Source organism: Barbatula barbatula (genome assembly GCF_947034865.1).
Source record: "Barbatula barbatula genome assembly, chromosome: 20".
Classification (NCBI taxonomy): domain Eukaryota; kingdom Metazoa; phylum Chordata; class Actinopteri; order Cypriniformes; family Nemacheilidae; genus Barbatula; species Barbatula barbatula.
Window position 1 is genome coordinate 1,480,812 of NC_136783.1, and position 15,611 is coordinate 1,496,422.

The following is a 15,611-nucleotide window of genomic DNA, read 5'->3' on the forward strand; positions in this document are numbered from 1 at the left end:
TACTAATCATGTTTTTTTTTAGTTTAAGAACTACTCTCATGACGTGGGAAAGGGTGTGAGACGCGTGCCCAAACGAAAACAGATTGCTCGAGACTCAGAGATGCAGCGGCGCTCTGCATTAAACGTACGTCTCTTCCTGCGTGAGTTCTGCATCGACTTTTTAGAGAACTGCTACAATCGACTCATGTACCTGGTAAAGGTGAGTAAAGGTTTTTTACACAACACGAGGCCAATGTGTTTGGCATGAGCAAGAAACGGAACAATAATTGCTGTAGATATTCAAGGGAAATATGTTTGAGGAATGTGTCTGTAAGCACTTTAAAGGGTAATGATTTTAATTGGCTGCACACTAAAATTAATGTTGAATAGCATTATTTGCAAAAATTCAATTCCATTTCAGTTCAGTTATATTTATATAGTGCTTTTCACAAATTTGCATTACAGTGATTACTATAGTAAAGAGAAATAAATATGACAAAATAAAGCCGAACTACATGGTATTATTGCTATATTTTTCTCAATACAATGTATATTGATGGAACTTAACTAAAATAATTATAGATAAACTGGTATTAACACAATAATACATGCAATGGCGTATAACGACCACTTATCGTGTGGTGCAACCAATAATAGAAATAATTATATAAAATTAACAATAAAATATTTCTTATTTCTGTGACTGAAATATGAATCTCTGATGTCTACGCACATCTCAGGACATAACAACTTTGCATCCAGGTAAGGAAGAGAGGTCTTGAATTTAGTACCTCATAAATGGATGCAGGGTGACCAGCCCATGGCATCTCAAATATCTTGCATGGAAAACCACTATAGAAGGGCTTGGGAGCAAGCTATTCTCCTAGCAGAGGATTCAAGTGCTGAATCCCTACATTTCGTGAAAAAGTGCATTGGGAGCGAGCTAGTCCAAACGGAAGCACTCAAAATCAATAATAAGAGGAACAGTGAGCATCTTGAATTTGTATCTCCTCAGAGATTTGTTGAGATGCGAGAGATGTAATATGGGCCTCAGTCCTCCATCCTTTTTCGGAAATAAAAAGGTACCGGCTGTAAACACCTAGTCTGACTCTAGAGGGTGTATACTCTATGACCCCTTTCTCTTTTATTGACAATACTTATTCTCCTCACTTTCTAACATCCGAGCTTGTTCGGGGTCAGCCTCGCTGGAAAAATACCCTCGGAATTTCAGAGGACAGACAAAATCCTGTACCCCTTCTCTATCGTACAGAGAAGCCATTTTGTGAGATTTAGTAGCTTTCTCCATTTGAGAAAATAATGCACCTAAGGAGTAAATCTATCAACATTAACTTTGGGTGTGTGAAGTGCCCTGAAGCAGTTAAACAGCAGGAAATGGTCAAACTTATTTTACTACAGATTTTTTTCTGTACAGCGTTTTCGTGTAGACTGATGAATGAATCTGTGCAATGGAAACTGGCGTGTCCAGATGTGTCCTGGTCCTCTTAAGTGGCCACACTTTTTGATTTGGCTGCGGCATGTTTGAGGAACTTGTGGATGGCTGGGGCTGCACCTGGGGTGTAGACTACTGGGAGTAACAGAGATGAGGTGTATATATACAGTATTTTTAAAAGCATCCGTTTGATGTTTGGCCTCTTGGAAACAGTCAAAACAGTATTCACTGCATCTCCAAAGAGACCTGCATCAAGCAACACAGCCTTTTTGCTCCTTAATGCCAGAGAGATTTACCCAAAGAAGTGTCTCTGTGACTATTAGTGCTGACATGGAGTGGCCAATGGCTTAGGCTGTATCCTTGGTAGCCTGCTACTGTTTTCTGCTCATTCAGCAGATTGGGATCTACCACCTTGCCCCCCTTAATCTTCTTCAACCGATTGGTCTGGTATGAAGGACACCCATGGTGTGCATGGATGCGGTGGAGGGCGAACGTTGCCTGATTCGTCTAACAATGTAAGACGAGAGCGCAGCATTCAGTGTTAATAGGCAGCCCCCTCAAGAGCTGCCTGAGTATGATCTGCTTTCCACAGTAGCACATGGCTTAAACACTTTCTGTTGGCTAGACAGTCTATGTAAAACACCAAACAACTTGGACAGCATGGTGAGAGTGAAAAACAGGACACCTTTGCACACAGAATGCTTTGCTTAAATTGCAGACACTGAGTAGCATTGCTTTTGCTTCCTATTTATACATATTTTTATCCGCTATCTCTCGTGATTCCATGACAGCACGACTACTGTAAAATACCAATTTAGTCACATACATGTATTAATTAATAAGGGGATCCACACTGAAGCAGAGCAATGTTTATTCAAATTTGAGAGTGGATAACACAGACAAACATATAAAATCCAATATTTCGACAAAACATACGTTTGAAACCAAGTCAATATCTCCTCGGTCCAAAATAGTTTGTGAAAAAGATCAACAGTTACCCCTTTTAGGTTGGGAAGTGGTAGTATAATGAATGAAAATGGAACGGTTTACAAAGACTGTTACACACACCTCTTCATAGAAAGATTAGACACAACCATAAAACCTTCATATTCTGTACATAAGATTCTTCACATAAGTACGGGGCCGATTGACACCTCATCTCTATAATTTATTTTGTTCAATGGTCTTATCACATTTCCTGGACTTTTCCACTTAGGGCTAACTTGGCCATTAACGCATCCCCTGCACGAGATAATGGGTGAGCACAAACCCAAGATCTCCTCAAACGTTTCCTGACATCTTTTCAATGCAGATGGTTGTCTTAAACATAAAAGGCAATCATGGTGTTAATTGTTCACGGTTCACTCTCAAGTTGGATTCTGGATGATACAAAGTGGTTGATTTCTGAACCACTCCCCGCTGCTTGCATAGGGCATTAAGTTGAGATGTAAATGTAGGTCCTCAATCTGACATGGGGTAAGTTGTCTTAAAGTTGTCTGTAGGGTTTTCTGTCTTTCTGTAAATATTTCTCGTATAACACACTTGAGTTTGCTGAATATTGGCAGTTGGAAAGGTGATCCTCACACTGTGAGAGGAGGCAATAATTCTATGTAACATACTGTCATTTCCATTGATGGACAAACCCTGTGTGTGTGAAGCATCGGTTGTGGTAGTCCTAAAGTGATGCGTATCGCTGGATGTGTCACGGAATGCGCCAAAATATTAGTTTGTAATTAAAATATTTACTCTACCTCTTCTTGATGTGTTAAAGTACAGTAGCTGTTTTAGATTCATGAAAGACCTGAGCTTTTTAGTTGATATAAAATGATCAGTCTAATTCACCAAATGCTTTGCTGCCCAATCTCTGGCTTAAAAAATTTCTTTAAAATGTTCCTCAGAAATGTATTCAAGTTAATTCAATGCTAGGAATGGTGATAATCGAAGAAATGTGCTAGTTGAAAATGAATGTTTGTCTGAGCAGGAGGATCTCATCCGTGAACGGGCCCAGCAGCATGATGAGACGTATTACCTGTGGGCGTTAACCTTCTTCATGGCCTTTAACCGCGGTCAGAACTACAGACCGGACCTTGTATCGGAGACCATGTCTATCCGCACCTTTCATTTCATTGAGAGGAACATCACAAACTACTATGAGATGATCCTCACAGACCGCAAAGGTGCCACATCTTGGTATCGCAGGTCAGTCAATCCTTGTGCTCCTTTATAATCTGTTTTCTAAATACATACACTGTGCATTATTAAAAACCTTGAAACTGAAGCATTTAACAACCTATAATTAAACAGAAATGGCAAAATAGCATATGTTCATGTGAAAGTTATTCATTTTTTTTTGAGGAAGAGCAGAGTAGTATATTACAAACACAACATGTTCCTCATGGTTTTACAAATTTTTCCCCATACCCCCCTTCCACCTCATAGAAACAAAATAGAGTAAAAATATTAATAATTGAATAAAATACAACAGAATAGCGATAAATAACAAAGAAAATAGATTATTAATAAACAACAATAACAAATGTAAAAAGAAAATTACAATCAATGAGGAATGAAGACAGCGAGTAGCCCTAATTAAGTTATCTGTTTCACCATGTACATGTCTGCGTTTTCCTTTAAATTTTGGTTTTAGTTTGCCTGGAGATCTTTGACCTTTTCAAAGTACGACATCATTGGAGACCATATCAAATAAAACATTTTTGAGGATCCTCTCAGAGAATATTTGATTTTCTCCAATTTCAGAAACAACATCACATCGCTGAGCCAAAGTGAAACTAAAGGTGATTTACTAGATTTCCAATCGAGTAGAATTCTTCTCAGAGCCAAAAGGAATGCAAAAGCATAGGCATCTTCACAGTTTTTAGACATGACCACGCCTTGTTCAGACACTCCAAAAACAGCCATTTCAAAACTAGGCCCGATATCCTTGGCATATGCCCTAGACAAAATTTTAAATATAGTTGTCCAGTAATCAAACAGTCAAGGGCAAGCTAAAACATATGGGCCAAGTCTGCTTTAACAGAGTGTCCTTTAAATTTGCATATATCTTTGACAGTTAAACCTTACTATAGTGGAGTCTGTGAAGAATCTTAAATTGAATTAAACCTAAGCAAGTACAAGAAGTTGTCCCATTAACTCGGAGTAATGCCTTGTTCCAGGTTGCATCTGATATATCCATTGCCGAATCTTTTGTCCATTCTGCACAGATCTTATCTAGGTTAATATTTTTTATTGACATTAAAGAGTACGGGAATGTACGGTGGAATGGAAGGATACATGGGACAGTTGCTTTGGATTAAATGACGAACTTGAAACTATCTAAACAAGTGTGTTCTTGTTAAATTATATTTTGTGGAGAGAGTGGAGAATGAGGCAAAAACATCATATATAAAGAGGTCACTAAATTTGACAATGCCCAATTGTTGCCATTGAGTAAAGATTGAGTCCAGGTTGGCTGGAAGGAATAAGTGGTACTTGCATATAGGACTAGATATGGAGAAGTCTTTAAAACCAAAACATTGTCTAAGTTGAGACCAAATCTTGAGAGTATTTATAACAACTGGGCATTGAGTATACAATGAGATACGAAGTGGTAGTTTAGATAATAATAAAGCAGGATGGAATGATGAAGTCTTATTTGATCTTGTCGATTAGGGGTGTAAAGTTCTCTTTGTATAGGTTAGTGAATCCCTGTGTGATTCTTATCCCTAAATATCTAAATCCTGATAAAGACAGCTGAAAAGGCATATCTGACTTAAAAACCCGGAGGCCCTTTTTATTTATAGGAAAGCAAACACTTTCGGAAAAGTTTAATTTATAACCTGGAAAATTTCCAAATTGGTTCAATATCTTAATCACCTGTGGAATACCGGAGACTGGTTCAGAAATATACATCATCATATCATCGGCGTATAAGGATACCCTATGTTCAATTCCCTTATCTAATGCCAGTAAAATGCTGTGAGCCTCTTAGCGCTATAGATAAGGATAAAAAGTAAAGGACTAAGGGGGCATCCTTGTCTTGTACCTCTTAAAAGAGGAAAGGACTCTGAACGTACCCGATTTGTGAGAACCGATGCTTTGGGGGGAAGAATAAAATATCCTTATTGTTGAGAGGAAGTTTATTCCAAAACCGAATCTCTCAAGTATAGATAATAAATATTTCCATTCCACCCTGTCAAACGCCTTTTCAGCATCTAGCGAGATGACTACCTGAGGGACAGAATTCTGAGCCGGTTTGACAGAGTTGATTACCCCTAATAATCTCCGGATATTACTAAATGAATTACGACCTCTGACAAAACCTGTTTGATCTTTTGAGATCATGCTTTCTATTACTGTGTATAAACGTAAAGCAAGGATTTTTGCCAGGATTTTAACGTCAGAATTTAGAAGAGAAATTGGTCTGTAGGAATTGCAGTTCAGGGGATCCTTATCAGGTTTTAACAACAGTAGAATGTTGGCTTCATTCAGGGTTTGTGGCAGGCTACCCTTTTCTAACGAGTCCCCAAACATTTCGAGAAGAACAGGGGCTAATTTATTTGCAAATGTTTTATAAAAGTCTATCGGGTAGCCATCAGTGCCAGGTGTTTTGTGGCTCTACATTGATGTGATCGAATTTAGAATTTCTTCTATTTGTATGGGTTGCTCAAGACAATGTAGATGCTGAGAGTCCGATCTGTTGTGCAAAAGAAAATGATCTATAGCTGTTGACACGAAAGTGCAGAATGCAGGATCAGAAAGCAGATTTATAGAACATTCCTACTTCAAAATATTTTTTATAGTCCATGCCCACTGTATTATATTCTCTCATATTGTATTCTGTATTTATTCTAACTGTATATCCTGCACTTGCTAACTGCACTTCTGGTTAGACCTAAACTACATTTCGTTACACTGTACTTGTATATGTGTAATGACAATAAAATTGAATCTAATCTAAAGCAAGGTTGTAGAATCTCCACATAGGCCGTTCATTATTCCTCAAATTACAAGCAAGATTTAATTGCAAAGGAGCATGATCTGATTCCACAATAGGTAAATATTCGATTAGTCCAACAGAAGGAAGAGATTTATCTATAAAGAAATAATCGATTCTTGAAAAGGAATGGTGGACTTGAGAGAAATAGGAATATACCCTGTTCTGTGGAAAAATGTATCTCCAAGGATCAACATTTCCCACCTGATCCATAAATGTAGATTAGGCTTGTGCCATTTTAGGACGAGATAAGGATTTAGGATTAGAGCGGTTCAGGGATGGGTTCATGACACAAATTATGTCGCCTCCTCCAAAAATCATGCGATGGGAGTTTAGATCTGGCAGTGAAGACACCAACTTGTTAATAAAACGTCATCCCAGTTTGGGGGGTATACGTCAACTAGTAAAACAGGAACTTGATATAGCATCCCAGATACTATGATATATCTTCCCTGAGGATCTGCAATAGAGGAAGAGGCATTAAATTGATTACTTTTAAGAAACAGTATTGAAGTGCCTCTTGTTTTAGAGTTAAAACTAGAATAAAAAACTTGTCCCACCCATAATTTCCTAAGTCTAGTATGGTCAGCAGTACGTAAGTGGGTTACTTGTAAATATATTATTTCAGATTTTCTTTTCTTTAAATATGCAAAGATTTTGCCTCTTTTGGTTTGGCTATTTAGACCTTTAACATTCCAGCTAACAAATCTAACGTTTGACCCCCCAGGTGATTTCGTTGCCTCGGCCATATCAGACATGAGCAGATTTATGTTTCAGCAAGCAATAACAGATCAATGACGTAATCAGTAATGGACATGCTTCCTCACTAATAAGTATTTGTGTAAATATAACAAAAAACAAAACCTCAATAACACTTACATAATATAACATAAAACAAATCTGCCAAGCCTTCCCATGCTTGCTTCCCCAACTGAAGCTAGCTGCAGAAACCTGTTAAACTTACTTGGCTCCCGATTAATTGGTGAATACCTCTTTGCCATTGAGAACCCCAAGCCACAATATTTACATAGAGTAAAACATAGCGTCAGTCCATTTGAACAATTAGAGCATCGTTCTGTGCCTTCAATGATTTAAACGTTGCTTCCTCATTAACAAGCCTTTCAAAGTTATCGCCAACCAGTACCTCGGTAGATGCAAGTCGGTGTTGAAATGAGCTAACTGTCTCCCGTAGTGTGTCAAGAGAGGCTTGTAGCGGCTTGATTGAGTCTTGAATTAAACCAGCCATGTCCTCTTTCAAACTAGCCCGCTGTTTTGCCAGTTCAGAGATTATCTGACTCATCGACGGGGTTGTCCATGTTGTCTGTCTCAGACGTGTCCTTGTTGCTAACGGTGTCGTTAGCCACCATGAGTGTTAGCTTACCCTTATGTAGCACACCATCGTGTTACTGGCGCAGTATTCTGTTTAGAGTTGCTCATTTTGTTTTCTAAACTAACCGTGGTACTCACACTACGATATAAGTAGAGCTGCAACTAACGATTATTTTAATAATCAATTTATCTGTCGATTATTTGTTCGATTAATCGATGAATCGGATATATATATTTTTAAAGCATTCATTTTCAACCCTTTATTGAAAAATGAAACTGACAGTGCAAAACATATTCCGAAAGCTTTATAATTACTTATTATATTATTATATTATTATTACAGCTTGCTGTGGTGTACATGATGCATTTCGCATCAAGAAGCCTCTCATGGTTTGCTGTTTTTTTCTGGAATCAAAAAGATAGTATTAGTCTGTGTAATAGCACAAATTACTTTACAATTAATACATACTTGTTTTAGCTACTAGTTGTGTAAAGGCAAGTAACACAAAGAGCAATTACAGACAGGGCACGCACGCACACACACACACATGAATGCATACATACATAGATACATATATATCATCCTAAGAATACATATTTAAATATAAATAAAAAAATTACAATTTAAAATATTACAACTTAAAATTAATCGTTTTCTATTTCAATATATCTCAATATTGCTGTTTTTACTGTCATGTAGATCAAATAAATGTAGCCTTGCTGAGAATTTATACAGGACAACAGATTGAAATATTATTGGGCAAAAAGAGGCAAGGGAATAAAAACGTGTCTTGTCTTTCTAACTATATAACGTTACCACCCCTGCTTTAGCCTACTACTGTTATTAACGAGCTAACGCTAAGTTGTCATGCTTATTAAACTGGATAACGAGTAAACGCCAGCACCAGAAGAGCTACTGGAGGGACGTTACATTCATTTTACTTCAAAACGGAACAAAAGTAGTCATTTGTAGTGACTGACCCTGCTGTTGAACTCCCTTCCCCATCAAGGACTCCAACATGTTTACGTTTTAGGTGCTGTATCATCACCGTGGTGCTCTCGTGCCAGGGCATGTCGCTTTTGCATATCTTGCAATGAACACACTTTTTAGATTTATTTAGGGTGAAATATTCCCATACCTTGGATGATTTAGGTCGTATTGATTCATCTGCCTCAGCCATGTTTCAGAACAATGTTACGGGTCTCTCTGATGGTCTTTCCTCTACCTCCGCTCTGCTTTTTAAAATTAATTTTTTCTTCGCTATGCTGTGCGGCGCAATCAACTTTTTTTTATACTCAAACATGTGGCGTAATAGTCGCGCGACACAACGAATCGATAATAAAATTTGTTGCCAACATTTTTTATATTTTATCGATTCGTTGTTGCAGCCCTAGATATAAGCAACTTACGTGAAAAAAAAGAAAGACGCTTGGATACGTTTGAAAGGAATGTGGTTGGAGGTCCTCGTTAACGCTGCTGTCTCTTACATCGCTGAACCAGAAGTCCCGTATTGATATTTTAACCCATTTTTAATCGTTTAGATCAGTGGTACTCAAAGAGACCCTATCAATTAACATTTACATTTTGTGTTTTAAATACAATTTCAAATGTTTAAGACATGATCGATAAATACGGAATTCATCTCATGTAGCCTATGTGACATTTTAATATAGTTTAATTATTCTTTATCACTGGTCGATGTAACTCCGGTGGGACAGGCAGCTCAAACACAGAGCGGGAGCAGCCTTACAGTAAGGTCTCAACCAAAATGCAGTGGTGGGAAAATTTTTATTCCTGCTCTTGATCGCAAAGTGTTGCGATAACCATAGATTTCGCAGTGGATGTATGTCACCTTTAGTTTTCATGAGTAACATTCATTTGAAAAGTGGAAAAACTATAAACATCATTTCTAAAATCAAATGAATATGAAACCCAATTTTATAACAAATACTACAGGTTATGAACAAATTCAAACAGAAAATTTTTCATCTACACTATTTCCCAGAGTGCGCCCTCTGGCTTTCGGCTGTGGCAGCATTTAACTGTAATTCTTAAAGAAACTGAGCATAAAAATAACACTATATATCGTCCTTCTCGATTAGCAAAACAAAGCCTGAATGACTTAAATGGGCCACGGATCAAACAGTGATCAACTTGCTCCGTGATTTTAAGTGAAAAACTATAATATCGAGCTGTAACGAGCGGCTAACGGCAACTTAAAGTGACTACAATACTCAAACGGAACAACAAACGCTAACACCTTAACACTCAGTCAATGAGTAATCCAATAAACAAGCTCAAATAATCTTAAGTAACAACAGGTAACAGTCTTGTTCAACAGTTAAAAGTAGTTTGTGGTGTAATAGTTGATAGTAATAGTTGAGTACCTGCTGAATTCATTGGAATGCACAATAAATAAACATATATTGTTATATTGATTCAATATTTTTACATATTCCAAAAACATACTGTTCGGACCTCCATTTGGAAGAAATTATAATGATCGAACTGTTTAGAACTTTATTTGAATACCCATGTACGATGAGGATTAAAGCTGGAGTAAGCAACAGGTATTTTTTGAGCTGTTTTTTTAAGTTTTTAAGGATGCTGCAGTTTCCGTATATTCCATATTCTATTATTTTCAATATTCGCTTTCAGAATTGTCACACCAATGATGGCATATCTTCCTCATAAATAAGCACATGAAAATGTGAAAACTGTTTTGTTTTATGTAGAACCATCCCTTTTCCATGGGTATTGTTGCTGCTTGCATAATTGACAGAAATCAATTTTGCCACTGCGCCTCCTACTGGTACAGATATATTAAAATAAGGCGGTTTTTGCTTACAACTTTTGAAAACTTTGGTGTTAAATCATAATTATAATGTTCTTGTTTGATTTCTTGAGGCATGGCGAGTCTAACCATTCCCAATGTTCCATTGCGGATGTCGCCCATGTTCAATTTTGCCATAAAATGCTGTTACGAACACAATAACTTATCGCTACGAAACATGACATGGGTCATCAAGTTCTGAGAGGATTTGTAAAATTATAGGCAGTAGTGCATCCTAGTGGTCAAGATATATCATTAAATTAACTAAAATGCTTATAACATATGAAGAAATCAACATAGTTGGATTCTATTGACATCAGGCTTGAAATCAGAGTTGGCCTTGCCATATTTGCTGTCGGCCATATTGAATACCGAAAACGGCCCGAGGGAAGATTTGAAAAATAATACAAATATGAAATAAAAGTTTATTATTATTTTAACTTTTTATTAAAAAAAGTTAATAAATACAGTCAGGTTTTCGCTGCCATATTATGTTTTGTTTTATTACATTTTTTATTTGATCATTGATCATTTAATTGGGCTTCTGCCGGAACCCCTAACAAGCATGCGCATTCTAAAGCGCCGCCTACATTTCGAAAACAAAGTCAGTTAAGTTGTGCGGCAAGGACATGTGATTTTAAAATGTCCAAATAAAGAAAACTGATCTGGAGCGACGGATATTTCAGGAGAATGGAAGGAGACATATTTCTTCTGTGAGTTCAATGGTAGGCCGGTATGTTTAATCTGCTCACAAGCCGTGGCTGTGCAAAACGAGTAGAATATTAAACGGCACTATGAGATACACGCAGAGAAATATGATAAATACACTGGATATGATAAATACACGCCTCGGAAGAAAAAGCAATCAATGTTCACAAAAAGAAGAGGGACTGATGAAGCTGTAAAGCTATATGATCGCAGCGGGATCAAAGCCGTTTTCAGAGGGAGAATTCATCAAGAATCGGTAATGAACATTAACAAGTCCAACCTGCGCTCTCGACTAACAAACAGACAGCTAAATGACATTATGAGATTGATGTGGTTGAAGAAAAGAGATGTCAGGAAGCAGGAATTAAAATCATAATGCAGATGCGATCTAGATCTTTTGTTGTTAAAGGGAATTTCTAGTATATATTTAATGTTCATATCCAAAGTGAAGTTGTACTACTGTACTAGTTGTTAAATATGTTAAGGCAGTTTTTCCTATTAGTGAATTATAGTGTAAAGCTTGTATGGTTCATATTTAATGTGACCGTCTGTACACAAATAGAGTCTGTTGCATTTTTGTCATTACTAGTTTAAAAAGTATCTGACAAAAAATATTCATATTCAAAGGAAAGGGTTTTGATTGCCTTTACCTAAACAAAATAGTTTTTTCAAAGAGGAATAAGAGTGTTATTGAACCGTTCTGAGGATTTATTAAATGCACCTTTTACAGAACCGTATGTCTTTCTAGTTTTTTTGCTAATTCATTTGTAATTTGCTGCAATATGGTTTAAAAAATGTGATTTGGCCCGCACATTGTCACTTTTCTCTCCATCCGGCCCTTACCCTAAAATGAGTTTGACACCCCTGGTGTAACGTATTAACACAACCCCTTTCTTTTTGCTTTAAACTCTATAAGCAATAAAATGTTCACTCTTTCATATAGTATATATAATATATGAAAATGGTCTTTACATGCACAATTTTTCTTTTGGTTCAAATGGTCTGGTGTTTTCAGAGTTTAAACAGTCGTTTTAGCATCAATCAATAAAAAAGCTTCTCTTGTCTCTTTTTAAAAAGCAGAACCAAATCTGCCATCCACTTGCTTTAAAGTATACAGTATAGACAGGCAGCGTTTTAAGACTATTTCAACACATTTACACACAATTATATTTGTGGACAAATGAAAACACATTTGATACTATTCCACAGATTATTCCCAAATGTTAGTGCAGAATTATCATGAAAAGTCTGCAGATTCCGTATGTACTCTCTTATGAGGAAAAACAACAGACCTAATATGAGCAAAACCTATGAGGGGAAAGATGTACAAACAACAGGAAACTAAAAGTAGTTTCAAGTTCATGTTATGAGGCTCTTAAAAATTATTTGGCGCCTGTTTTTTTTCTCCATAGTAGCCTATGGCTCCTTAATTTTTTTTTGTCCCTGGTGCATCTCTAAGTAATATTTTTGTCTACATAAACATATTAAACAATGTTATCGCACATCGCAGCTTTTCCTCATATCGTGCAGCCCTAGTGGGCATTGCCCATTTGATATTCTGTCGTAAAATGCTGTATTTTACAAACGCAATGGTAAATTTCTAGGAAGCTTGGTTCATCAAGGTTATGTATTGAGAGGACCTGTAAGGTTATAGGCCAGCGCCACCTAGTGGTCATCTGACATGTTCAAAGTATTTTTCTTTTTGGGCTGTTATTGGGCTTTACCCTGTAATTGCAGCTTGCAGCTATAATTTTTCATTACATTTATAATAATGTATTACTTGTTTTTATGCATCGATGCAGTAGTTTTTCACACCAGCATAGTGAGTTGAGATATTTATCTACTTGTTTTCCAGGATGCACTTTGCTCTGAAGGCATATCAAGAGCTGCTTATGACAGTTAATGAGATGGACCGCTCAAAATATGACAACATCCGGCAAAGTGCCAGTGTCATAAAGAGTATGTGCTCATAAACATTTGACTTCAAAACAATAACATTTGTTCATTAAAATGTAGAATATCCATCTTTCAGCATGTATCTTGTGTATTCTGCAGGCAATATCTTCTATCTGATGGAGTTCAGAGAAATTTTTCTGACTCTCTTACGTAAGTTTGATGAACAGACACAGCCACGGTCATTTCTCAAAGATCTGGTGGAATCCACACATTTGTTTCTGAGAATGCTGGAGAGATTCTGTAAGGGACGAAACAATCTGGTTGTGCAGGTGAGACTTAAACCTGAAGTTAAAGATACATTATGTAAGATTTTTGCATTAAAACATAAAAAAACCTATGACAGCGTTATTCATTTGTTTACGTGCATATGTTTTCAACTACATTTTTATCCAGAGAAAATCACAGTTAACCAGCTTCATGCCCCTATAGTGTCGCTGTCACTGGTGACATTTCTGGGTTATCCTTGGTGTCCACTTTTAGAAATCATGTGGGTTTGACTTAATGCAGTGCTGGGCGGTCCAATTGGCTTACAACATCAAAGTATCGCAAGAATAATTAGAAAGCTGTACTGTCAAGTCACTCTGCCATGGTAAAACTGTGAATCATGATTAAAGGCTACATGTTGTATGTGTACAGCATAGCACCCCGTAGGCCTAATGGTGTCTACATTAGACATGAGCAGAATGGAGCCACTGTGGAACTAAAGACTACAGCTCCCATCATTTACGCTTCTTCACTTCGTCATCAAGCTACGTCTTCATTTGAATTGTTCTGCAACCCCAAAAAGACAATTTTACATATTTTAAAGGTTAATTCTGAATTCTGGTGCATTTTAAGAGCAAAATTAAGTAACTCCAAGGTCGTTGCAGATGTCCCCCGCACTTTTAGAAACATGTGATTTCAAGCTGAATCAACTCTTCCAAGGACTTTAAATATACTGAAAAATAATTTTGGCAGTTTTGGGGTAGCCTAAATGCGCCCCAGAAAAGAAGAGGATGATTATGTTCTCTTCTCAAGAACACATTAAGTATGTGTTATGTTGCAATCACACTAATCACCCGATCAAATGTACACGTTATGATTTGAAATGAGGCGAACTATATGACATGACAAGAATGAGGCACGTGACGCGTCACATCACACTGAGTGTGTGTTATGTTCTCTCCGACTTTTAAGTTGGATGAAAGCGTTTGCTAAATGAGTAAATGCACAACTGATCATTGGGTTCTGTTGTCATTTGTCACACTGCCTGCATCCGGAATGGAATCAATCCTTAATGTCCACTAAAGAAAAGTTGTTTTGCGCCAAATACTCATCTTGTATTATACTTTATCACTTGACTTACCACCAATTGTTTTATTATAAAATGTCAAATGTGCTAAAAAGAATTGTCTGTATGTCAGAATAGATCAATGTTGTAAAATAAGCTATAACATTTGACCAGTAGCTCATTTGGTGGCTGATCTTTGTTTACTATGTCTTAACAAGCACTGAGCAAAGTATTTTCTTTCTTTTACCAATAGAAAAAGACAGTTAAACAAAGAAAACGAAGTAAGAAGACCCTTCAGCCTGAGACAACTACTGAAGACCTGGAGCAGACATGGCAGATAGTGTCTGAAGAACTCTTAGCATCTGACTTTCAGGTGATCAAAATCTGTCCTATACTTAAGACATCACAGGCACAGCAGTTATAAATATAAAAACATTGTAAGTTAAAATCTTTACACATCTAGTTAGTTCAGTGTTTGTATATGACATTATTACATAAGATTTATCTTAATTTTTCAGTTTTTCACATTATAGGACAAATATACACAGCTACCCATAAGAGTAAACAGCCTCGTTTAACTTCATATGACTTAATCTGCGTGTGACATAGTATCTAGAGCATGATGAAAGTAGATGTCTTTGTATGCTGCTTCTATTAGTTCTCGTGGTACTGTGGTTTCACACCCTGATTGGTCTAAGTGCACTTCAGAAACTAGGAAATGAAGCGGCGCATGAAGTCAACTCGCACACTAAATTTCTTGACTTGAATATACTGATAGGTCTTTTTAATTAATTCCTAGCTACATATCAGCTTATCACATGTTAAACAGACATCCCTGGAAAAGTCCCCGGCGCTTCAGATTGTAGGTTTAAGGGCACAAAAGTGGAGCACAAACGTGTTATACTTTTTGGGGGGCAGTATAATATGCTATGTCATGCATTTTGACATCTTTACATAGTTAACGTGCTGGCTTCTCATACTTAACATGGTCAACTTGTTGGATATATGGTGTAGTATTTCTGTGCTCGATACACAGACATCTTGGACCATGTTTAAATGTCATCCCAAAAAGCGGCAACCTTATTGGTCATG

General features: G+C 36.9%; 1 protein-coding gene across 1 annotated transcript in view; it reads left to right on the forward strand.

Moving 5' to 3' along the window:
* The window catches only part of timeless (timeless circadian clock), a 128,922-nt gene that overhangs the window by 65,605 nt on the left and 47,706 nt on the right, over positions 1–15,611 (forward strand). Inside the window, exons 10-14 of the mRNA XM_079483180.1 lie at positions 23–199; positions 3,411–3,628; positions 13,149–13,252; positions 13,349–13,518; positions 14,773–14,892. Coding sequence (XP_079339306.1) covers positions 23–199; positions 3,411–3,628; positions 13,149–13,252; positions 13,349–13,518; positions 14,773–14,892 — 789 coding nt within the window. The remainder of the gene's footprint in view (positions 1–22; positions 200–3,410; positions 3,629–13,148; positions 13,253–13,348; positions 13,519–14,772; positions 14,893–15,611) is intronic.